The sequence below is a fragment of the Peromyscus maniculatus genome, chromosome 23 (assembly GCF_049852395.1).
Source record: "Peromyscus maniculatus bairdii isolate BWxNUB_F1_BW_parent chromosome 23, HU_Pman_BW_mat_3.1, whole genome shotgun sequence".
Lineage (NCBI taxonomy): Eukaryota > Metazoa > Chordata > Mammalia > Rodentia > Cricetidae > Peromyscus > Peromyscus maniculatus.
In genome coordinates this window covers 37,371,085-37,393,774 of record NC_134874.1, presented here as the reverse complement: position 1 = coordinate 37,393,774, position 22,690 = coordinate 37,371,085, and the positions used below count along the sequence as shown (strand labels likewise).

At 49.4% G+C, this 22,690-nt stretch overlaps 1 protein-coding gene across 22 annotated transcripts in view; it reads left to right on the top strand.

The window, feature by feature from the left end:
- Trrap (transformation/transcription domain associated protein) overlaps positions 1-22,690 on the top strand; it is a 98,115-nt gene that overhangs the window by 56,754 nt on the left and 18,671 nt on the right. For 12 of the 22 annotated variants that reach the window (XM_016001223.3, XM_076560724.1, XM_016001227.3 and 9 more), the window contains 19 exons: positions 1,183-1,293; positions 2,594-2,740; positions 3,791-4,004; positions 4,608-4,733; positions 6,477-6,623; positions 7,214-7,416; positions 7,991-8,112; positions 8,613-8,826; positions 10,446-10,625; positions 12,727-12,873; positions 13,699-13,818; positions 14,350-14,637; positions 14,769-14,906; positions 15,757-15,869; positions 16,965-17,100; positions 18,025-18,216; positions 20,775-21,003; positions 21,762-22,027; positions 22,402-22,502. In XM_016001223.3, coding sequence (XP_015856709.1) covers positions 1,183-1,293; positions 2,594-2,740; positions 3,791-4,004; positions 4,608-4,733; positions 6,477-6,623; positions 7,214-7,416; positions 7,991-8,112; positions 8,613-8,826; positions 10,446-10,625; positions 12,727-12,873; positions 13,699-13,818; positions 14,350-14,637; positions 14,769-14,906; positions 15,757-15,869; positions 16,965-17,100; positions 18,025-18,216; positions 20,775-21,003; positions 21,762-22,027; positions 22,402-22,502 — 3,194 coding nt within the window. The remainder of the gene's footprint in view (positions 1-1,182; positions 1,294-2,593; positions 2,741-3,790; positions 4,005-4,607; positions 4,734-6,476; positions 6,624-7,213; positions 7,417-7,990; positions 8,113-8,612; positions 8,827-10,445; positions 10,626-12,726; positions 12,874-13,698; positions 13,819-14,349; positions 14,638-14,768; positions 14,907-15,756; positions 15,870-16,964; positions 17,101-18,024; positions 18,217-20,774; positions 21,004-21,761; positions 22,028-22,401; positions 22,503-22,690) is intronic. The other 10 variants (XM_016001230.3, XM_076560721.1, XM_016001231.3 and 7 more) reach the window with 1 other exon arrangement.

The window sequence follows — 22,690 nt, the reverse complement described above, 5'->3', positions numbered from 1 at the left end:
GAAGGACTGGAGGTGTGGCTGATTAGAGAGAGCTTGCCCAGCATGTGTAAGGCTCTGAGTCCTGTCATAGCAAACCAGAAACCAAAACAACACTCTTGAAGTGAAAATATTGAGACTATGTCCACTTCTTTGTTGTTGTTGAGTTTCTTGAGACGGGATTGTTCTGTGTAGCCCTGGCTGTCCTGGAACTTGCTCTGTAGACCTGACTGGCCTTGAATTCAGAGATCTGCCTGTCTCTGCCTCCTGAGTGCTGGGATTAAAAGCAAGCGCCACCACTACCCAACCACTTTATTTTTAAAAGGACAACCCATCTGTCTTTTTTTTTTTTTTTTTTTTGAGAGCAGCCGCCTAGAGGGTCTTGGGCATCATCTCTTCACTCATGGTTAGGATGATGGCCCTGGGAGCCTTGAGCTCTGTTCTTGCCTGGCATTGGCTTGTGGTCCCTGGCCTGGCTGACACTACTTTGTCCAGCTCTTGCTGGCCTACCTGCTTAGGTGTTTCCACAACTGCCAGGACTAAGTGGAAACCCCCTCTTGGCCTTGTCTGTTTCCTTGTCTGTTTCCCCAGCATCCATCACCTACACGGTCAGTCAGTCTCTGCAGCTCTTCCGATGGCTGCTTCTGTTTCTCTCACTGTTGCTAATGCTTTTCACAAAGCACAATACCAAAAGCTTTTTTTATTTCCTACCTTAAATGAGGGGAACAAGGTGAAGGGTGTGCTGGACCTCTGTACTGGTTTTGTGACTACTTCATGAATATTTTGATCATTTAAAACTAAAAATGAGGTCAGACTGCCCGCTGGTCCTCGACAGCCCTGCTGGTGGCGCACATCTCCTTTCACTGTGCCTCAGGCAGGGCTTCCCTGCAGGCGGAGTCTCCGGCCTCCTCTACACTTCTGCCACTCCAGCCTTTCTTCCCCTGCCACCAGCTCCTTCTCGCGCACTCCCCATCTTTTCATGGCCATGTTCCCTCTGTCCTTCTGGCACGTGAGCCGTCCTCCTCACTGCCTGTTAGTGCCCCTGCCAGGACCGTGTGCTTCACAGAGCAGAGGTCCTGTCCCGGAGTCCTTCAAGCCCACAGTCTGCAAAGTGCCAGTGCTTGTCAGCTGGCAGGTGGAGTCAGCACCCTGTGGGAGATGACTGCTGTGGAGACCCTTCCCACTCTAAAGACAATCCTTTCCCAGGTGTTTGGGAGGAGCCAGTCGCTGCCGGGAGCCGACTCTCTTCTTTCCAAGCCCATTGACAAGCAACACACGGACACCGTGGTGAACTTCCTCATCCGAGTGGCTTGCCAGGTATGGGACGTCCTAACAGCAGCTGCCTAGTGACCCTGCAGCATGGAGTCTGTGTCTGGGCCTGAGAGCAAGTCGGCTGCCTTGATGCCAGGTTGTTCTGATGTTATACTTGCCTTATGTTTCTGGAGTTTGCTATGTCTCTCAGGCTGGCCTCTAATTTATAATCCTCCTCCTTGAACCTTCTGAATGTTGGAATTAGAAGTGTGTGCCACACTTGGCTGCCTGTCTTTTTATTGGTAGGCATGTCTGGCCCCCAATTTCTCCTTTCAGCATTAATGAAATAATGGCATGACTTGGGGGGAAATTAGCATCTATTTAATATGTCACAGAGAAGTCACAGGACAGCGTGTGGGAGTCGGTTCTCTTTCCATCCACTTGGAAATTCAGGTCATCAGGCTTGGTGGCAAGCACCCTACCCCAGCCACCACAGCCCAGCATCTCTTACAGTTTGCGTCTTGGCATAGTTAAGGGATCTTGGCCAGCTAGTCCACGTCCTTGTTTTCTTTGCTGTATTAAGTTGGGCATGGAGCATAGCTCATGGCATTGAGTTGACCAGTCTCCAGGGTCTGTGCAGCTTGTAATTACTTGTAGCTGTGCTTACAGCTTGTGCTCACCGATCACTTCAGTATTTATATTCTCACAGTGTTGCTGGGAATCCATTTCTGTAACCTGCCATTTTTGTTTTCCAAAATCTAATGTAAATAAAAAAAAATTCAGGGGAGGGGGTTGCGTGCCATAGAGATGGCTCAAGAGCACTATCTACACCATGGGACCTGGTTTGGTTCCCAGCACACACATTGTGGCTCACTCCAGTTCCAGAGGATGCAGCCCCCCTCTCCTGGCCTTTGCAGGCATGGCATGTACATAGCGTACTTGCAGGCAAAACACTCAAGACACATGAAGTCTCAAAAAAATTAATTGTTTTAATTTGGGGCTGGGTTACTCAGTCCTTAAAACTGTCAAACAAAACACTGTGCTTTGTGAAATACTGAAGATGGCTTCGAGTTGTGAAGAATCCTGAGCTGTCCAGCCGGAAGATCCCTTGTTTCCTTGCATTTTGAGGGCTTCTGTGTGCGGGTATCCTCTTCCGGAGTGGAGGCCCTGCTCTCACTTACTGCAGACACCTGCTGCAGGGGGTGTGTGGCTGAAGAGACCCGAGGGAGAAGGGAAGCCAGGTGTCGGGAGATGCGTGGAAGGCAGAGGGCTGGGACGCATGGGTGCAGGGACATTTGAGGACAGTGTCACTCTCCCCGTACCTGTAAGCTTGTGTTCAGTGACCAAGCCCTTGGCATTTTTGTAGGTCAATGACAACACCAACACTGCAGGGTCGCCCGGAGAGGTGCTCTCTCGCCGCTGTGTGAACCTTCTCAAGACCGCTTTACGGCCAGATATGTGGTCCAAGTCCGAGCTCAAACTGCAGTGGTTCGACAAGCTGCTGATGACTGTGGTAGGTGTGGGGGCTGAAAAAGTGATGCTGTCACCTGGCCTGGTGTGGACATCGCTTCTAAGTCTAAAACTCAAGCTTTGATGTGTGCCTGCTCTGTGGCCTCTTCCACTCTGTCTTCAGGTCTCAGTCAGCCCAGAGTGCTCAGGCTAAATCAACAGTGTCTTTCATATTGCTTTTTTTTTTTTTTTTTTTTTTTTTTATTTTATTTTTTGGTTTTTCGAGACAAGGTTTCTCTCTATCGTTTTGGAGCCTGTCCTGGATCTCCCTCTGTAGCCCAGGCTGGCCTCGAACTCACAGAGATCCACCTGGCTCTGCCTCCCGAGTGCTGGGATTTAAGGCGTGCGCCACCACCTGGCTGTGACTTAATAATTATGAGTGCTCAGCCCAAGCTTAGGCTTGTCCCACTAGCTCTTATACCTTAAATTAACCTATATTTTTATTAGTCTATGTTCTACCACATGGCTTTTTACCTTTTTTTAACTCTTGGACTTAAAAGACCTAGCATGGATACCTGCTGCTTGGGTCCACAAAGAATTAAAACACTGCTGTCCGAGGTTTAAAAGGCTACAAGGGGTTCATGCTGCTGACCTCACTGCTGTGTATAATGATAATGTATGTATACCACAGGAATGGAAGTTTCCAGAAGCCATGTCTATGCTTCCTGCAAACAGTTTTTATTTTTAATAATATCATCAACTAGTACATTGGTTGCATGATGCAGTTTGGAAAACATTTCCCTTGGGATTTGTTTTGTATTTTAAGTAGGCCAACAGAAGCCTCCTGCATTATAATACCTTTCCATTTTAGTCCAAGTTTTAGTGATTTAAGTAATATTTAATATTGACTACTAATGTCTTAATGACCTTGTAAAGAAGTTTAAAATTTTACATCACATTCTAGAGGACACAGCCTTATAAAAGTCCTACTGTGCCTGGGTGCCACATGCTGTGACAGCGGTCCCCATGTTCATTCTTCATTGGGTTCTTACTTAGTTCCAAACACTTGATGACATGTAGTTTCAGAACTCCGTGGCCTCTTTTCCCGTTGCAGGAACAGCCGAACCAGGTGAACTATGGGAATATCTGCACAGGATTGGAAGTGCTCAACTTCCTGCTGACTGTGCTACAGTCACCGGCCATCCTCAGCAGCTTCAAGCCCCTGCAGCGGGGCATTGCAGCCTGCATGACTTGTGGGAACACCAAAGTGCTTCGAGCCGTCCACAGCCTCCTCTCTCGCCTGATGAGCATTTTCCCTACAGAGCCAAGTAAGCGACCCTCCCACATGCCTCCGCTTTGCCGGAGACTGGTGGTCCAGGACTGTTGCTTGAGAGTGCTCATCCCTTAGTCCTTAGTGATCTTTGTTCTCCTCCCGACGTTACTTTCCTGTTTTGTTTTTAAGACAGGGTTTCACTATGTGGCTCAGGCTGGTCTTGAACTCTCAGAGACCCACCTACCTCTGCCTCCTGAGTGCTGGGATTAAAGACATGTGCCACCATGACTAGTCCCTCAATCTCTCTTTTAAAACATTATTTGACTTGAAAAGCTTAATGGTAACATTTTTTTTTGTTTCTGTTTTGACGTTCATCTCTTCATCTGCTGGAATTTTTTTCAGGTTTTTAAGGGAAGTTAGTTTTAGTATTATAACAAATGTTGAACAATGGGCAACTTGAAATCGTAGGTGTGCTCATTAAATGCACTTAGAGCCGTCAGGATGAGAGTTGTGCTCACTGGTGTGACGACGATGAGGCGCACACTCTTCTGTGGTGGAAGGAAAGGCACTGTGCTGCACACGCCACACTGGAGCTTGAGCTGGGGGCTTGGCGGCCTAACAGCCCTGACCCCAGCTGCCTGCCCTGCTTCTGTTTCAGGCACCTCGAGTGTGGCCTCCAAGTACGAAGAGCTGGAGTGCCTCTACGCGGCTGTCGGGAAGGTCATCTACGAAGGACTCACTAATTATGAGAAGGCCACCAACGCGAACCCCTCCCAGCTCTTTGGTGAGTACCGGTGTGGTTTGCCCAGCAGTGGTTCCCGGGACTGTGGTCCCTGCTCCCTGACAGCTGTCTTGGGAGAGCCTGGAGGAGGGGCTTTGGGGCTGACGTGCTGGTTTGGAGTTCTGCATTCTGTCCAGCACTCACGCTCCCTGAGTCCTTGGCTCGGCTCCAGTGTACACTTGGTTTGAAGGGAGTTGCCTGTGCACTGCTGGGATGCTGTGTCCGCTCGCCAGCCAGCCATGAATAATTTTAGTTATTAATTTCACAAAAATGCATTACTTTCCAAAGCTGGGTGTTTGCTCTCTGGAATTCAGGACCCAGGTGTATTTGGTTTAATTAGTCTGACTTTCTGTTGACACCTGGTCTTCCTGTTCACACCTGTTGCTCTAGAGCCAGCTGATGGACTTTTGTGACTTTAAGTGGAGCCACCTTGTATGTTCTGGCTCCTATCACAAGGTGAAGGAACATCTGTGCTTAGTCGTTCTCCAAGGTGCTCAAAGAAGAGCTGACCCCCATGGGTCCTGCCTCCCTCTGTAGGGTGACCCCATGTGCCCTGCCCTCCTGTAGGGTGATCTCCCATAGGTAGGCCCTGCCTCCCTCGTCTGTAGGTGACCACAGGCTGGGATGGCACAGGATGAGGTGGGCCTGGGAAGCTGGCTGTGCTTGGTCCTTTTTGTCTGGGGTACTTAGCTCTGTCACTGCTATGGCCTTAGAGGAGAGGGGAGCAGGTCACATCTCATTTTCTTTTCCTTCTTAAAAAAAAAAGTATTCATTTTTATGTGCATTGGTGTTTTGCCTGCATGTGTGAGGGTGGAGATTCCCTGAAACTGGAGTTACAGACAGTTGTGAGCTGCCATATGGGTGCTGGAACTGAACCCAGGTCCTCTGAAAGAGCAGCCAGTGCTCTTAACCGCTGAGCCATCTCTCCAGCCCCAACACATCCCATTTTCATCATGGACTTAGTTACTTGTCTTAAAATCAGGCTGGCTGTGCCATGGCTGCTAGGCAGAACCAGGTTTTAACAAAGGACAACATGAAATTGTCCACACCTGGCATGTTGGCGCCTATAAAGTTCTGTCAGGGTCAAGATGATGTTAAAGACCTCACTAGTGAAAGATCAGTTCTTGGCAGACACTCAGTGTCCTGGTCTGATCTTGGGCAGTTTTCATAGAAGCATGAAATAAATTCCAAACGTGTTCATGTTCAGATAGGCTAGACACCCCACCCCCACCCCCACCCCCCGCGCCCCCCACCCCCGCCCCCAAGGACTTCCTGTTTTGCCTTCTCCCAAACATCACAGGATAGAAAGCTTTACTGAGGATAATTTGTCAAAGCATAAACTTCAGGTCCAAAACTGAAGAGAAGAATGTTTTATACTGGAGCACAGATGTCAGCTCTGTAGGGTAGTATCGGCAAAGTTAAGATTCAGAATGTGGACAGTGTCCTGGGGCAGGCACTCACAGGGCTGGCAGAGTGGGTTGCTTTAAAAGCACACCGTTGTTACTTAATTTTGCTGTTACTGTGTGTGTGTGAGTGTGTGTGTGTGAGTGTGAGTGAGAGTGAGGCCCAGGACCCTCCTGTCTGCTGCCTCTGCAGTGCTGGGATTATAGCTGCGCACCCCCATTTCTGGCTGTAGGGTGCCACACTTGGTTCCCTGGGCGTGCTGGGTGAGCACTGTGCTGATGAAGCTGTCTCCCAGCACAGTTGTCTCTCCTTGGTAAGATGACTGCTCTTCCTGCACTGCAGGGACACTCATGATCCTCAAGTCAGCCTGCTGCAACAACCCAAGCTACATCGACAGACTCATCTCCGTCTTCATGCGCTCCCTGCAGAAGATGGTCCGAGAGCACTTAAACCCGCAGGCAGCATCTGGCAGCACTGAGGCCACTGCAGGTGACAGCCTGGGGCTGGTGTCCCTTCTCCAGGGACGCGTGGGCCATCTGAGCAGTGAGGGCTGTGGGTTTGAGCACTGCGGTGAACGTGGGTTGATGTGAAGTTGTGATGATCGGCTCTTGTGACAGAGGTTGGAAGTCAAAACATAAAATTTGTGAGTGTAAGAATGAAAAGCAGCTGAGGAGAGTGGCGAGTCTGTGAACCTTCCCTGCAACCACAGAGTTACCACAGTGCTTTATGGCAGAGTGCCCAATCAGAGCTGCCATTTCTGAAGTCAGGTTCCAGAATAGAACCAAGACTCCCACCACAAGACTGGGTGGTGGTGGGGTAGCAGTGGCCTGCGCTTCCCATAGCAGCTGAAGGCCCCCCCCCGGACCCGAGTGCCAAGTAGCTTCTGGTCGAATGTGGAGAGGCTGGGGTGCCTGTGCCGGCCCATCAGCTCTGTCACCCGTTCTTGTGGCTGGAGCTGCGAGAGGGCACTTTGCAAGATGCAGCCAAAAAGAGGTGACATTGCTTCAGATCCCAGCGTGCTGGTTGCTGGAGCACATCTGTAGGGACCGGACCCAGGTATTTGTCCCTTCTCTGCACAGCTGGAACAAGTGAGCTGGTGATGCTGAGCCTCGAGCTTGTGAAGACAAGACTGGCGGTGATGAGCATGGAGATGCGTAAGAACTTCATCCAGACCATCCTGACCTCCCTCATCGAGAAATCCCCGGATGCCAAGATCCTCCGAGCGGTGGTGAAGATCGTGGAGGAGTGGGTTAAGAATAATTCCCCAATGGCAGCCAATCAGGTGAGCTGGCAGGAGGGCGCCCTCTCTGAACCCCAGGAACATAGACACAGCCCGGTCCCCTCGTACCCTTCCTCTGACACACATGGGACAAGGGCATTGTTGGATTGTCCCCACGGTAGCTTTGCTTGAGGAGTTGACTGGGGAGCCAAGCAGAGGAGCTGACCAGCTACTCTTCCCACAGGGGCTTTTCTTTTGTTAAAATGTTAAGTGAATCTTATTTGTAAGTTTATTCTGTACTGGAGGTAGAGGTGAGCTGTGAAACACTTGCTGGTAAGAGCCTGTCATGTTGGAGGGTACTTGGCAGCTTGTGACTTGTTTCCAAACTGAGTCACCCAGGTGGAGGTAGGGGGAGTTACCAACATGTCTTGACTTTGAGCACCCAAAGATAATTACAGCCATCTTTGATTTTTTTTTCTCTTTAAAAATGAGCTGGCTTGACTGCAGTAAATAATGATGTTATTGGTAAAATAACAGGAGTGTGGAGAGTTGGACAGGTGGCTGTGAAATGCTTCTGGATTTTTGGTTTTTCAAGTAGAAGTAATTGGCACTTTCTTTGGGGAAATCAATTTTGTAGACTCCTACACTCCGGGAGAAGTCGATCTTGCTCGTGAAAATGATGACTTACATAGAGAAACGTTTCCCAGAAGACCTGGAACTAAATGCCCAGTTTTTGGACCTTGTTAACTATGTCTACAGGTAATTCAGCACAGGTCACGTTGTCGTGGGTCTGTGGTGTGGTCCCCACTTAGCAGTGTAGTGTGACTCAAATCTCGTGCTTCCTAAACTGAGAACTCACTTTGATATTAAGGTAACATACCTTGATGGCATCTCTTTTATGTGTATGGGTGTTTTGCTTGCGTGTATATGTGTGCAGAAAGTATCCTCAGAGGCTAGAAGAGGGCATCAGATCCACTGGAACTGGAGTTACAGAGGGTTGTAGGCAGCCATGTGGGTTCTGGGAATGGAACCCAGCTCTTCTGGAAGTGCAGCTAGTGATCTTAACCACTGATTCATCTCTCCGGCACCCATGGCAGCGTTTCTGAGCCCTTGCAGAAGTGTTGCTTGAGTCTTCATGGTGGAGACACAGCTTGGTATTACAGAGGAGTTGGTTTGGGGGAGCTGGTGTACATCATCTTGAACACTGATCTGGGTGGTTACCTGGCTCTTAGGTCCTCTCTTACCTCCTCTCATTACAGGGATGAGGCACTTTCTGGCAGCGAGCTGACTGCAAAGCTTGAACCCGCCTTTCTCTCTGGGCTTCGTTGTGCCCAGCCATTGATCAGGGCCAAGTTTTTCGAGGTTTTTGACAACTCTATGAAACGCCGTGTCTATGAGCGCCTGCTGTATGTCACCTGTTCCCAGAATTGGGAAGCCATGGGGAGCCATTTCTGGATCAAACAGTGCATTGAGGTAGGGTGGGTGAACTCGACCTCTGTGGTTGAGAGAGCCTGGGGGTTTTCTGAGGGGGCATAGAAGGCCAGCGGGTTATTCTGTGAATTGGTTGCTTTTCTGTTGCTGTGTTAAAACACTATGACCATGGTAACTTATGAAAGAAAGCGTTTAATTGGGCTTATGGTCCAGAGGGTTACAGTCCACAATGGTGGAGCCAAGGCATGGCAGCAGGAATAGATGAGAGCTCACATACCTCAAGCCACAAGGCTTAGAGCACACTGGGAATGGCAAAAGTCTGCGGAAACCTGAAAGCCCCTTCCCAGTGACACACCTCTTCCAGCAAGGCCACACCTCTTCCAGCAAGGCCACACCTCCTAATCCTTCGCAAATAGTTCCACTAACTGGGGACCCAGCATTCTAACATGTGAGCCTATGGGAACTGTTCTCCTCAAGCCATTGCATCCTACAACACAGGGAGGTATAGAAATAGCTCGTCATGTACCTGTTCTTGCCCCACTACAGGGGAGACAAACAGGCCTTGCTGCTAATCATTAGGAGTAAGGACTTAAGACAACATTCTCATCTTACTGTATCAGAAAGCCAAAACAAACTTCGGTGGGCAAAGATTCCTTCTTCTTCACATAGAAACATCTTTAAATTTGTCTACCTAGAAAGTTGAATAGATGTTGTGGTTGTCATCCCATCAGTCATCAACAGAGTGGGCAGCTTGCCAGTACCGCTGCTTTGGGTTCCTTGGTGTGAGGGTGTGGGCACTGGGGCCGCCGGCAGCTGTGTGGTCTGGAACTTCCGGCCTGCAGAGGCAGGTCCGCCATGAGGATCGCAGGAGGACTCAGGGACCACTCTCACCCCCAGGCTTCAGGCACCAGGCGCGCTGGTTTGTCAGGTCACTAGTGCTAAGCAGATTCGTGTCTGCTTACCCAGAACGAGTGAAACCAGCTTTCCCCTTTGAGACAACTGCGGCAAACAGTCCTTAAGTTCTTTCTGATGGATGGGAGGGAACTGTGTCCTGGACCAGTGACAGCTGGTTGCCATGGTTGCCATGTGTGAAGAATTGGTGTTTTTTCAGCGCCTGGGGCGGCATAAGAAGTGGCCCTGTGGTGACCGTGTAGAGGCTGCCTCAGGAGGAAATGTCTTGGGTCATATCAGAGGTCATATCACATCACGGAAGGATCTTAGGTGCGCCCAGTATGGACTGTTTCTCTGAGGCTGGAGAAGTCTTTGAGAGGTTCAGGGCGAGAGGAGAGACATGGGACTAGCTGTGTGGAAAGAGATGATTGTGAGAGAGTGGGTCTGCCCATGACCTAGGAGGTTCCCTGGGCTGGGCTTGGGGCAGTGCCACATGCCGTGAGAGAAAAGAAGGCAGAGGGCAGGAAAGCAGAGGTCTCTGCCTGGGGCAGAGGGGAGGATGCTAAGCCAGAGGAAGCTGGGCCAAGGGCAACTGGAAAGCAAGTTTGGGCCTGCAGCTAACTTGGGCTGGGGTGCTGTGACCTGATCTGTGGACCTGGGTTGTCTGTATGTGAGCGTCTGTTCTGATGTCTGGGTGTTCCTGGGTGTTCACACACTCCAGTGCCAGGCGTCTGCTTTAAACTGGTCTTCTTTCCCATGATCCTCTCCAGCTCCTCCTGGCTGTGTGTGAGAAGAGCACAGCCATTGGTACCAGCTGCCAGGGAGCCATGCTCCCATCCATTACCAATGTCATCAACCTGGCCGACAGCCATGACCGAGCTGCCTTTGCCATGGTCACACACGTCAAGCAGGAGCCTCGGGAGCGAGAGAACAGTGAGTCTAAAGAAGAGGTGAGTCTGCCTGGTCTGCCTGCCTGGACAAAGTTGCCACTAGATCTGAGTTGGCAGGAGCAGTGCATCGGAACTTGTTTCTGTCCCAAAGCTGAGTGTGGTACCTCAGGTTAGACAGTTGCCATTAAAACCAAGAAGCGTCTTAGTTGCCACGCCCAGTTGGTGGCATGGTTCTGAGCCAGTTCTGCTTAGATCAGGGGATTGATTTGGGGTTTTCCCTCTGCTGTGGTGCTGTGCGTGGACTGTAAGTGATACCCATTATGTAGGAACCCAGTGCCGAGCCCTGCACAGCCTTCTGGGAGCCTTGTGTGTTGCTACCTGATCCTAGATGGGCAGTGTGGAGCTGAAAGTGCACCTGAAAAAAGTGTTTCAGCCAAGGCTGGTACCTTAGTCTTCCTGGCTCTCCTGGCTCTCCGTTCTTCTCCTGGGAGTGCATGTTCCTGGGCCCCCGACTTTGGGAAGCACAACCTGTTGGGGTGTGGGTTTTAGAAGAAAACCATTAGCAACAAGGAGAACACTTGTTTCCTTTGTGCTAAGAGGGGGAGTTGGGCTGGGGTTGTAGCTTGGTTGGCAGAGTGCTTGCCTAGCACAGTGAAGCCCTGGGTTTGATCCCCAGCACAGTTCAGTTAAGGAAGAAGAAGTGTTGCTAATCAGGTCGTTTGATCTGGTCTTGCTGTAATCTTGGTGACATCAGTGACTGTCTTTGACTCATCAAGGGCAACACAGTCGATAGTATAGTTGACCTGTTGACTGTGGGGACAGTCTCCTGATTTCACTGTTGACTGACTTTGAAGAGGCTGGAGACAGAAAGTTCATTCTTGTTTTCAACCCAGGCAATGTCCTGTACAGTGACCCCAGCAACGTTAACATGACGGATCAAGGCTGTTGGGCAGCCCTGCTGCATCTCAACAAGTGATCCACTTTTGTTATTCCAGTGATATTTATACTAGGTATCCTGCTTCCTGTAATTCAGATACAGAAACATATGATCATCCTTCCACAGTTGTTTAAGAGAGAGATGCAGTGGGGTGGAGGGGGGCTCATGAGCGTGGAAAGGCTGAAATGAAAAACACATTCTGTATGCTAGCTAAACTCGGGAGAGCCAGGTGGTATGGCACACACCTTTAATCCCAGCACTCGGGAGCCAGAGCCAGGCAGATCTCGGTCAGTTCGAGGCCAGCCTGGTCTTCAGAGCAAGATCCAGAACAGGCACCAAAACTACATGGAAAAACCCTGTCTCAAAAAACAAAACAAACAAAAAAACAGAAAAGAAAAGAAAATTTAGTAAATTCAGGGGAGAGACAGTTATTGATCCGGAGTGCTTGTCCTTGGTTATGCTTTTAATTAAAGACTATTTATAAGGTACAGCAAATGTCCTCCATCTAAAATGCTCAGATACAATTATGCATTGCACATTTTGGGTGTTTCTGGATTTTGGAAATTTAGTTTGTTTTGTTTTGTTTTTTATTGTAGTTTTGCCTCTGAGAACCCAAATTCTGAAGTCTGAAATGCTTTAAAACCCCAAAATTTGAGCATTGTATGTATGCTTAAGAAGTTTCACATTTGAAGGCTTTCAGATTAGGGGTACTCAGCCTGTAATCTGGGAAAAGCTTCTAGAAAAGTCAGAAAAATTGGCACTTATCAAAAAATGGAGATGTGGAGACCTGGCTCAGTGCTTAAAGAGCCTGCTGCCACTAGGCAGTGGTGGCTCATGCCTTTAATCCCAGCACTCAGGAGGCAGAGCCAGGCAGATCTCTGAGTTCGAGGCCAGCCTGGTCTACAGAGTGGAATCCAGGACAGGCACCAAAACTACACAGAGAAACCCTGTCTCAAAAAACAAAACAACAACAACAAAAGAACCTGCTACCCTCTCAGAGGAGTTCAGGTCCCAGCAACAGAGGGTGGCTCACAACCACTTGTTACTCTAGCTCCAGGGGATCTGACACCCTCTTCTGGCTCCCATGGACATCTGTACTTAGGTGTACATTCCCACAGACACTTACATAATCAAAATCTTTTAAAGTAGCCAGTAGTTCATAAGAGTTATGTTTGTTGGGATCTTGTGAACTCCTTGACCTGCATTTCCTTATGTTTTATTTAGGATGTAGAGATAGATATTGAGCTGGCTCCTGGAGATCAGACCAGCACACCCAAAACCAAAGAGCTTTCTGAGAAGGACATCGGGAACCAGCTGCACATGCTCACCAACAGACACGACAAATTTCTTGATACTCTCCGGGAAGTGAAGGTCTGTGGGCAAGTTTGGGAGTGAATATCTTCTGCCCCCATCCTTATTCAAAACAGAATCTTTCCACACCAGTATACATTTTTCTCTCACTAGAGTTTTTCTTCCTAGCCCAGTTGAAATGATTATAGTTCTGGGAGGCTTTGGATTCAACGTTTAATATAATGGAGGAAGCAGATACAGGAAAAATAGAGATAATGGTTTCTCTACTACTTACTGTCCTGTGGAAATGGTAAAAACCATTTAGTGATGCCTATAATGAGCAGGAACTCTGGGCTATTGTTCAAGTGCCTCAAATCAGGAGACGTAGTGAAGTGTGAAGACGGGCTGGTTCTGTGGGAAGAGCTTCCCCGTGTGCCCGCTGTCAGTGGTCTCAGTTTCCTCAGATGGGAGCTGTGGCTCCACAAACACTGGTGAATCATGGGTGTGGGCACTGTTCCATTTTGACTCTGATCAACTAAGGCTTTGTGCACCCCATCACTATTGAGGAGTGTCACACAGAAACGGAGGTGCTGTTTACCTCCAGACTAGGAGGAAGAAAAGTCAGTTACCTGTCACTAATTTCTGTAACCCGGATTTCTGCATTAAGTCAGGCTTTGAACTGACTTAACGGCACCATTGCTGTCCTGAGTAAGTGTAGAGTGCTGAGGAAGTATCCGCATGGATATAAATGATGTGCCTTCTTTTATCTGCCGTCGCTGCTAGAAAGGAGGCCAGTGGATCTGTCCCCAAGCTCGAAGGGCTGACTCAGCCGTGGCCTTTGTGTCCCCGTGAGTGGGGATGCAGGAGGCACAGGATGCACCTGAGCTCGACCCCTTGTCCCCACAGACGGGAGCACTGCTCAGTGCCTTCGTTCAGCTCTGCCACATTTCTACCACGCTGGCTGAGAAGACCTGGGTCCAGCTCTTCCCGAGGCTCTGGAAAATCCTGTCCGACAGACAGCAGCATGTGAGTCACATCTTAGCGTCCTGTTTGGGGAGAGTGCAGTTTTAGCTTTTGATAAATAATCCTGAATGAGGGCTGGAGAGATGGCTCAGTGGTTAAGAGCACTGGCTGCTATTCCAGAGGACCCAGCACCCACAACTGTCTGTAACTCCAGTTCCAGGAGATCTGACACCTTCACACCAATGCACATAAAATAAAATTAAATTAATTATTAAAAAAAAGAAGAAGAAAAAGAAAAAAAAAATCCTGAATGAACACTGGGTTCCAAAGCAAGAAAAAATTACCAGCTCTCAGAACCAATTATCATACTGCTTCCAAGTGATAAGGAGAGGCCAGTTCTTTTGTGTTTGAGACAGGCTCTCAGCATATACCCCAAGCTGGCCCCAAGATCACATCATAGCCCAGGCTGGCCTTGCACCCTCCATCCTCCTCCCTCAACCTCTCAGGTGCCGGGATTGCAGGTGTGCAGCACACCTGGTTCAGCCTTGCTGGGTCTTGAATAAAGACCTGAGCGCTCTCACCCTTCACTTGTAGGCTCTGGCCGGGGAGATCAGTCCATTCCTGTGCAGTGGCAGTCATCAGGTGCAGCGTGACTGCCAGCCAAGCGCGTTGAACTGCTTTGTGGAAGCCATGTCCCAGTGCGTCCCCCCGATCCCCATGCGCCCCTGTGTGCTGAAGTACCTGGGGAAGACTCACAACCTCTGGTTCCGCTCGACATTGATGCTGGAACACCAGGCCTTTGAGAAGGGGCTGAGTCTGCCAATCAAACCGAAGCAAACAGCCGAGTTTTATGAGCAGGAGAGCATAACACCGCCTCAGCAGGTGACTCCTCGTCCGTCGGTGACTTTCAAGGAGTACATCTCCCCAGAGGGCTTAAGTTACGCTGCGGGGAGTTGCTTTGTTGATTTAAAAAGTATGTTTGACCCAAGCACTCAGACAGTGATTTCTTTCAGGAGATCCTGGATTCCCTGGCTGAACTTTACTCCCTGTTGCAAGAGGAAGACATGTGGGCCGGCCTGTGGCAGAAGCGGTGCAAGTTCTCGGAGACTGCAACCGCCATTGCTTATGAGCAGCATGGGTTCTTTGAGCAGGTGATGGCTCCGGGTGACCTCCAGGTGGTGCCTGGTGGATTCGGGGTCTTCCGTACTGTAACGTGCTTAAGTTACAGTAGGTTTACGCTTGGGAAGATGGTTGTTTTCGCTGAGCATTCTTGTCATTGTGTGAAGCACTTGGAATAAAACCCAGAACTTCAGGAGGCTCTGCAAGCCGCCTGTGCCCCAGGCATTCTGCCTTATCTGCTCCTGAAGACCCTTTGAAGTCGTAACTTAGAGAAGCCTGGGGACATGCTACCTTACATGGTTTAAAACTTGGAAAGTTTGTGTACCTTGTGTGTGCGCGCACACGTACAAGCACATGTGCTGTGGCACACGTGGACAGCTTTGTGTAGTCTGTTCTCTCCTTTTACCTTTACCTGGGTGCTAGGGTTCAAACTCAGGTTGGCAAACCTTTACCTGCTGAGACATCTTTACCTCAGTCTTCCGGCATCAGAGGCTAACATGGATGCTCTTAGGCTGCTCTTGGTTCTGTTGGAAACAGTGGGTAGATGCACTTCCATCCTCAGCCTCATGCTTCCTGTGCGGCCCAGGCACTGATTACAGGGTGAATCTTGTCCCGTTCCCCCCACACCCCCACACACCCCGCCCCGTAGGATGCTGGAGCCCAGAACTGAGCACATTTGCATGTCCTGTGGCTTTCTCCGCCACCTTTGTGAGGGCTAGCCTCTCCTCTGCTCGCTGTCTCTAAAAGGCGAATGGTGGGCATCAGGTAGCCTTGGATGAGAAGGTGGTAGTTGTTTCTAGGTTCCTGTCTAGCTTGCCCCAGAAAGTTGAGAAGACAAAACACTTCCTCCTCAGTAGTCTGATTGCCTTGCTACCTTTTTAGGCCCAAGAGTCCTATGAAAAGGCAATGGACAAAGCCAAAAAAGAACACGAGCGGAGTAATGCCTCCCCTGCCATTTTCCCCGAGTACCAGCTCTGGGAGGACCACTGGATCAGGTGAGCTGAACCGGGCCTTGGTGGGACTTCTTTGAGATATATATGTTTTTAATATTCAAGTGATACCTCTTTATTTGCATGTGGGGGGTACACACATGCCAGGGTGCACATGTGGAGATCAGAGGACAGCTTGTGGTCTTTGTCCTCTCCTTCTGTCATGAATCTCTAAGTACCTCAGGCTTGGTGGGAAGCACCTTTACCCACATAGACATCTTGCCAGCCCATCAAACACCAGTTTTTTTAAATCAAGCTTTCTAACACAATGCAATCCAGAGGTACATTGATTTGATATGTATGTGCTGAGGAATAATGACAAGAAAACAGAGTCTTTGTTTTTCATTATTAGGATATTTTCTTTTAGGCCAGAAATGGTATATGCAGTGAAGCGCTGTAGTCATAACATAGTTGTTTGTCTGGAATCGGAACTGAGGTGTTTCCAGCAGCATTCACTGGCATCTCATGCAATGAGGTCATGAGCATCATGAAGGTGGGCACAAGTTTGCAGGAAAGTTACATAGTTCAACATGGCGAGTGCTTCCGGAAGCACATCAGATTCATTGTGTTTGATTTTAGGCTAATGTGTGCTGGTTATGTGTCTAGAGCCCCTGGTGTGGAAGTGTATGGATGGGCTGGGCATGGTGGCGCCACCTTTCATCCCAACACACTAGAGGCAGAGACAGGTAGATCTCTGAGTTTGAGGCCAGCCTGGGCTGCTTAGAGAGACCCTATCAGGGGACAGTTTTAATGAATGAATTAAAGAAGTAAGGGAACATGTCTGTGAATTCTTCCTGAGTGTTTCTCGAAAGGGTTGGATGCTACAGAATCTAAGAAACTAATGTCATGTGTAATTAAACATGCTGATGAGGGACCAGTCGTTGCTGCCTCCCCTCAAAATGGAACAGCTCTGTCTATTGGCTGTATGGTCATAGGGCAGGCCGGTCTCCTGAAGGCAAGCCCAGATAGCATCCCACAGTGGTCTGTACGTCAGCTCTCTTATCTTCTGTAGTGATGCTGTGTCTTTGGACGCTTCTTCACCTTTCCAAGTCTGTCAGTGTGTTGAATTGTGAGTTCCTGCTTTAACCCTGGGTCTCCTAGGTGCTCCAAGGAGCTGAACCAGTGGGAAGCCTTGACTGAGTTTGGCCAGTCCAAAGGCCACATAAATCCCTACCTCGTCCTGGAATGTGCGTGGAGGGTGTCCAACTGGACTGCCATGAAGGAGGCACTGGTGCAGGTGAGATGCCTGGTTTTCTGTCACTGAGACCTTTCCTAGATTTGAGTAAGTTTGGTATTAATGGAGCATTCAGTTTGTGTGTGTGTGTAGTAATGGTGGTGGTGCAGTGCCGAGAGAGAGAGAGAGAGAGAGAGAGAGAGAGAGAGAGAGAGAGAGAGAGAGAGAGAGAGAACGTACGTGTGTGTGTGTGTGTGTGTGTGTGTGTGTGTGTGTGTGTGTGTGTGTGTGTGTACAGTAGTGCAGTGCCTACGGAGACCAGAAGGCATTTGATCTCCTGGAGCTGGAGTTACGGGTGTCCTGGTGCTTGGAAGCTGTCTGTTGGGGGTGTGAATACCAAACTCAGGTGCCCTGCAAGAGCAGCAGATATTCCTACCTGGTAGGCCATCTCTTGCCATTCAATTTTACTTTCAAATGAGTATTGGATATAGAGACCTTAACCTCTGAGAACAAAAGCAGTACCGGGAAGAGGTTTAGAATAGTTAAGTTGGTGGTGTTGGGAGATGTTTGCAGAAGAATCGTCAGGAGTAACACAGAAGATTGGAGCCAGAGCAGCCACGGCTGGCGTGTTTGCTGTTATCTGAAAAGCCACTGATGGGAGGGACAGGCTCTGGTTCTGGAGTGTGATGTGCAGTGTGAGTGAGGTGTTTAAAATGACTTGGTCCTGAAGGGTCTGTGCATATGGCCCTAAGACAGAAGTACCGTCTCTGTCACCTCTCTGGGAGCGTTTGTGGTGCACTCTGCAACCCAGGAGATGGGCTGCTCACCCGAGTTCAGGAGAGGATCTCGGAAGAGCCGTGTAAATGCCTGGCTTCTCTATTGAAAGTCAGTTTTTACATTAAGGCCAGGTTTCTGTGTATTGCTTTGTGTAACTGGCCACAGTCTGGAGAGGATCATCACCACCTCGCTTGTCCCCCCTCACTCCAGGTGGAGGTCAGCTGTCCGAAGGAGATGGCTTGGAAGGTTAACATGTACCGAGGGTACCTGGCCATCTGCCACCCTGAGGAGCAGCAGCTCAGCTTCATTGAGCGCCTGGTGGAGATGGCCAGCAGCCTGGCCATCCGTGAGTGGCGGCGCCTGCCCCATGTAGTGTCCCATGTGCACACACCTCTTCTGCAGGTAGGTACTGCCCCCTCCCAGAGCTCAGCCTGGAATCCTTAGGGCTGTGGAGTAGCTGAGGTCCATGGATAAGCCAAGTGACAAAGGAAACTCTTTCTCCTGTTCTCCTCTCCCATGGGAATTCCTCCTCAGGAAAGAAAGGCCAGGGTCAGTAAGTACATTAGGGGAAAAACTGTGGCTTTTCATTTTGGAATTGAGGGTCTGAGACATTCTCACAAGTCTTATGGTAGGGCTACCTTTGGCACATAACAGTGTGAAGCTGTTGTTCAGACAGATCCCATCCAGCCTTGAAAGACTGAAGTGACTTGTGCCCTGTCATCCTTCAGGCATCAGTAGTAATTTTCTGGTGATTTGTGAAAGAGTACTTTTTTTTTTAAAAGATTTATTTATTTATGTATATGAGTGCTCTATTTGCATATATGTTCGCATGACAGAAGAGGGCATCAAATCTCATTATAGATGGTTGGGAGCCACCATGTAGTTACTGGGAATTGAACCTGGGTCCTCCGGAAGAACAGCCAGTGCTCTTAACTGCTGAGCCATCTCTCCAGCCTATGAAAGAGTACTTTTGAAACTAAACCAATATATTGGGTTTGTTGTGGCGTGTGTATTTATCTGTTTTATGTTGTAAATAGCACAGTGTGGACTAAAGTGTGAACCATCCCAGATGGTCCACTTGGGGTCAGTTTTCAGAGGACCACATCTTGTGATGGGCTTCTTGCTGGGAAGAATGGTGTGAGACATCAGGCTGTGTTACAGAGCCACTAGTGTTGAATCTGGGGTCGCCCTGCTGATGATCCAGTCCTGGGCATCTCTTGGTTTAAGAGGTTAAATCCCAGTGATTTTGGGGGGCAGGGATTCAGGGCACGGCATTGCAGCTTCTCGTAAACATACCAGCTTCCTGTCTGAGGCTGTCTCCTCGTCGTCTCATTGCTTCTCTGTGTGCCTGTTGTTACCTTTGTTTTTTCCGAAAGAATGCCCTAAAACGACGGTTACTCCACAGTTACTGAACAGTCTCAAGCTTTCAGTTACCAGCAGACTTACTCTACAGTGTAGGAGAGAGTTGCTGCTGCTGTGACTGTTGGATTTCCAGGGTTTTCTTACTTCTTTTGATTCCCTACATATACACACATACATACACACACACACCCACACCCACACCCCGGGTAGGGGGGATTAAACCTAGGGCCTGCATGCCAGGTAAGCAACCCCCTTTGTGACTACTGAGAAGTTATCTTTGCATGGAAACATATAATTAATGGCTGCATTTCTGAGCCATTCAATGCAAGTACCAGCCATGACTGACAGTTAATTGTGAAAACATATTAATAATTGTGCAGTTACGTATTTAAAGTATGAAGTATAATATGTAGCTCGTCACATCATTCTGATGTCCAAATGTCTGGAAGGTGAATGAAAGCAGTCTGGTTTCCTCACTGCTTGCTGATGGGTTTGCAATGGGAGTATTGGTTGGTAGTCTGCTGTGGACAGGTCCTACTGCACTTAAAGAGAGGATTGTTAGGGCTGGAGAGATTAACTCAGCGGTTAAGAGCACTGAGTGCTAATTTAGAGGACCCAGGTTCAATACCCAGCACCCACACAGTAGTTTACAACCACCTAGAATGCCAGTTCTAAGGGACCCAACCCAAGTGATAGCTGCCTCCACACCACTAAGAAATCTTTTTGTTGTTATATATTTGTTTTCTGTATAGCTGACTGTCCTGGGACTCCATCTATAGGTCAGGCTGGCCATGAGCTCAGAGATCTGAGCGCTGGGATAAAAGGCGTGTGCCCCATGCCCGGCTGTTTTGTTCTCTGAGACTACAGGGTCTCACTATGTAGCTTTGACTGGCGTAGGACTCAGGCTAGTCTCAAACTATACATAGAGATCTGCTTGCCTCTTTCTTGTGAATGCTCACCACCACAGCCAGTGTTTTTATTTCATTGTATGGATGTGGGTGTGGTGTGTCAAAGACAGGACATCTTGGGACAGTTGGCTCTCTCCTTCCACTGTGTTTCAGAGATCAGTTCATGCCGTCAGTCTTGAAGTCAGCGCCTTTACCACTGAGCTGTCTCTCCAGCTCCCTAAACTAAGAAATCCTAGAGAAATCCCAGACAACACACAGAAGGACACTTTCAGGGAGCCTTTCAGGGATTTGGGATGTTTTGTTGGTGGGTTTTTTGTTGTTATTGTTTTGGTTTTTTGAGACAGGGTTTCTCAGTGTTGTACAGCCCTGGCTGTGCTAGAACTCGCTCTGTAGCCCAGGCTGGCCTTGAACTCAGAGATCTGCCTGCCTCTGCCTCTGAGTGTTGAGATTAAAGCGTGTGCCATCACGCCCAGCTTGGGCTGTTTTGTGTTTGTGTGTGCGTCTTGGTCCAGGTACAGAGGTCAGAGGACAGCTTTTCAGAGTCAGTTCTCTCCTTCCACCACGTGGGTTCTGGGGATCGAACTCCGTCTGACGCGGGTTGACTCAGGTTGTCAGGCTGGGCCGCAGGCAGGCACCTTCCCTGCTGAGCCCTCGCCCCAGCCCCAGCTGTGGACTCTCCTGCTCCCGTAGGCTGCTCAGCAGATCATTGAGCTTCAGGAAGCTGCACAGATAAATGCGGGCCTGCAGCCCACCAACCTGGGCAGGAACAACAGCCTCCACGACATGAAGACGGTGGTGAAGACCTGGCGGAACCGGCTGCCCATCGTGTCTGACGACTTGTCCCACTGGAGCAGCGTCTTCATGTGGCGGCAGCACCATTACCAGGGTAAACCGACCTGGTCCGGCATGCATTCATCATGTAATTTTCCAGACGCCCCGCTGTGCTGCTTTCATGTCTTCGTTCTGTTTTGTTTCTGTTTTCTTCCCCAGATTTTGTGTTCTGGGGTCGATGTAAGAGGCAGGGGTGGTAGTGGTGAGGGGAGAGGTGAAGGTGGGGAACAGTGGGAAGGTTTTGTGCCTTCCACCCTACCCACTTAGCTGGGAGTTCCTGCTAGACCTGAGGGGTGCCGGACAGGGTGAGGGAGCGGTGTCACGCTCTGTCCTCACTCAGCTGGCTTTGTGTCCATTCCCGGTTTTCCTGTCCTACACTCACCAGGCATCCTTTTTTGAGAACATGTCACCTGTGATTCTGTGACCTTGCCAGGGAAGACAGACATGCTGTACTCTAGCCCTCCCCCCCCCCCCTTTGAGAACAGGATCTCATCTATCTGAAGCTGGCCTCATTCAGTGTATGGCTGAGGGCTGAGAATAACCTTGAACTTCTGATCTTTCCTCCTCAGCCTCCTGAGTGCTGGGGCTGCAGGCATGCTTCACCATGCCCCATTTTTGTGGTGTTAGGGAACAAACCCAGGGCTTCGTTCATGTTAGGCAAGTATTCTACCAACTAAGCCCCATCCCAGCTCTAGTCTGTGGCGCAGGATTCCAGGGAAAGCAATGAGGGTGTATCCTGTTTCCATGAGCCATGTTCCGTGTGTTCTTCATTTTTCTTTAAGCCTGATTGTGACACACTTAGAAAGGAATATGACGTGCCTGACAGCCAATTCCTTTGTTCTTCAGCGATTGTAACTGCGTATGAAAACAGCTCTCACCACGACCCGAGTTCCAATAATGCCATGCTTGGGGTCCATGCCTCAGCCTCGGCCATCATCCAGTACGGGAAAATTGCCCGGAAACAAGGTCTAGTTAATGTGGCACTGGATATCCTGAGCCGTATTCATACCATCCCTACCGTTCCCATCGTGGATTGCTTCCAGAAGATTCGACAGCAAGTGAAATGCTACCTCCAGCTGGCAGGAGTGATGGGCAAGAACGAGTGCATGCAGGTAGGCTCCTGGAGAGGTGGCCGTGCCGGGGCTCCCGGGCCAGGCCGAGAGGAAGGAAGAGGAGAGTGTCCCCAACACAGCCTGACAGTGGGAAACCCTTCGTCCAGAAGAAGAAAGGAAAGGAAACCATTCAGTGTTAAAACTGCATCTGTGTCTCTGTTCTGCCATGTGCTTAGCTATGTGTTTGAGGAAGAAAAACCATTATAAAGGAGGAGGTAAGGTCGGTCCTGGCCACGCCCGTGCCTGGAGGACCAAGTGAAAGAGACAGCAAGTCTGGCTGGACACAGGGCTTTGGAAAGAAGGGCTTTGTGAGTACTTGATGAACTGTCTAGAAATTTCAAGAGTCTTTTCCCCCTCTCTCCATTTCTGAACAGGGCCTTGAAGTTATTGAGTCCACAAACCTCAAATACTTCACAAAAGAGATGACAGCTGAGTTCTACGCTCTGAAGGGAATGTTCCTGGCTCAGATAAACAAGTATGTAGACTGTGTGGACCGGGTGGCAGGGTCTGTAGCTGTTCCTTAGGAACTCAAAGCCAGTGTGTGGCTCCGAGCTGGCAGTCTCGTGGCTTCATGATGATTGGTGAGGCATTCTGTGTGCGGTGCCCTCTGCAGAGAGGAGCTCACAGCAGAGCTGTGTGTAACCCCACAGTGTCTTAGAGGAG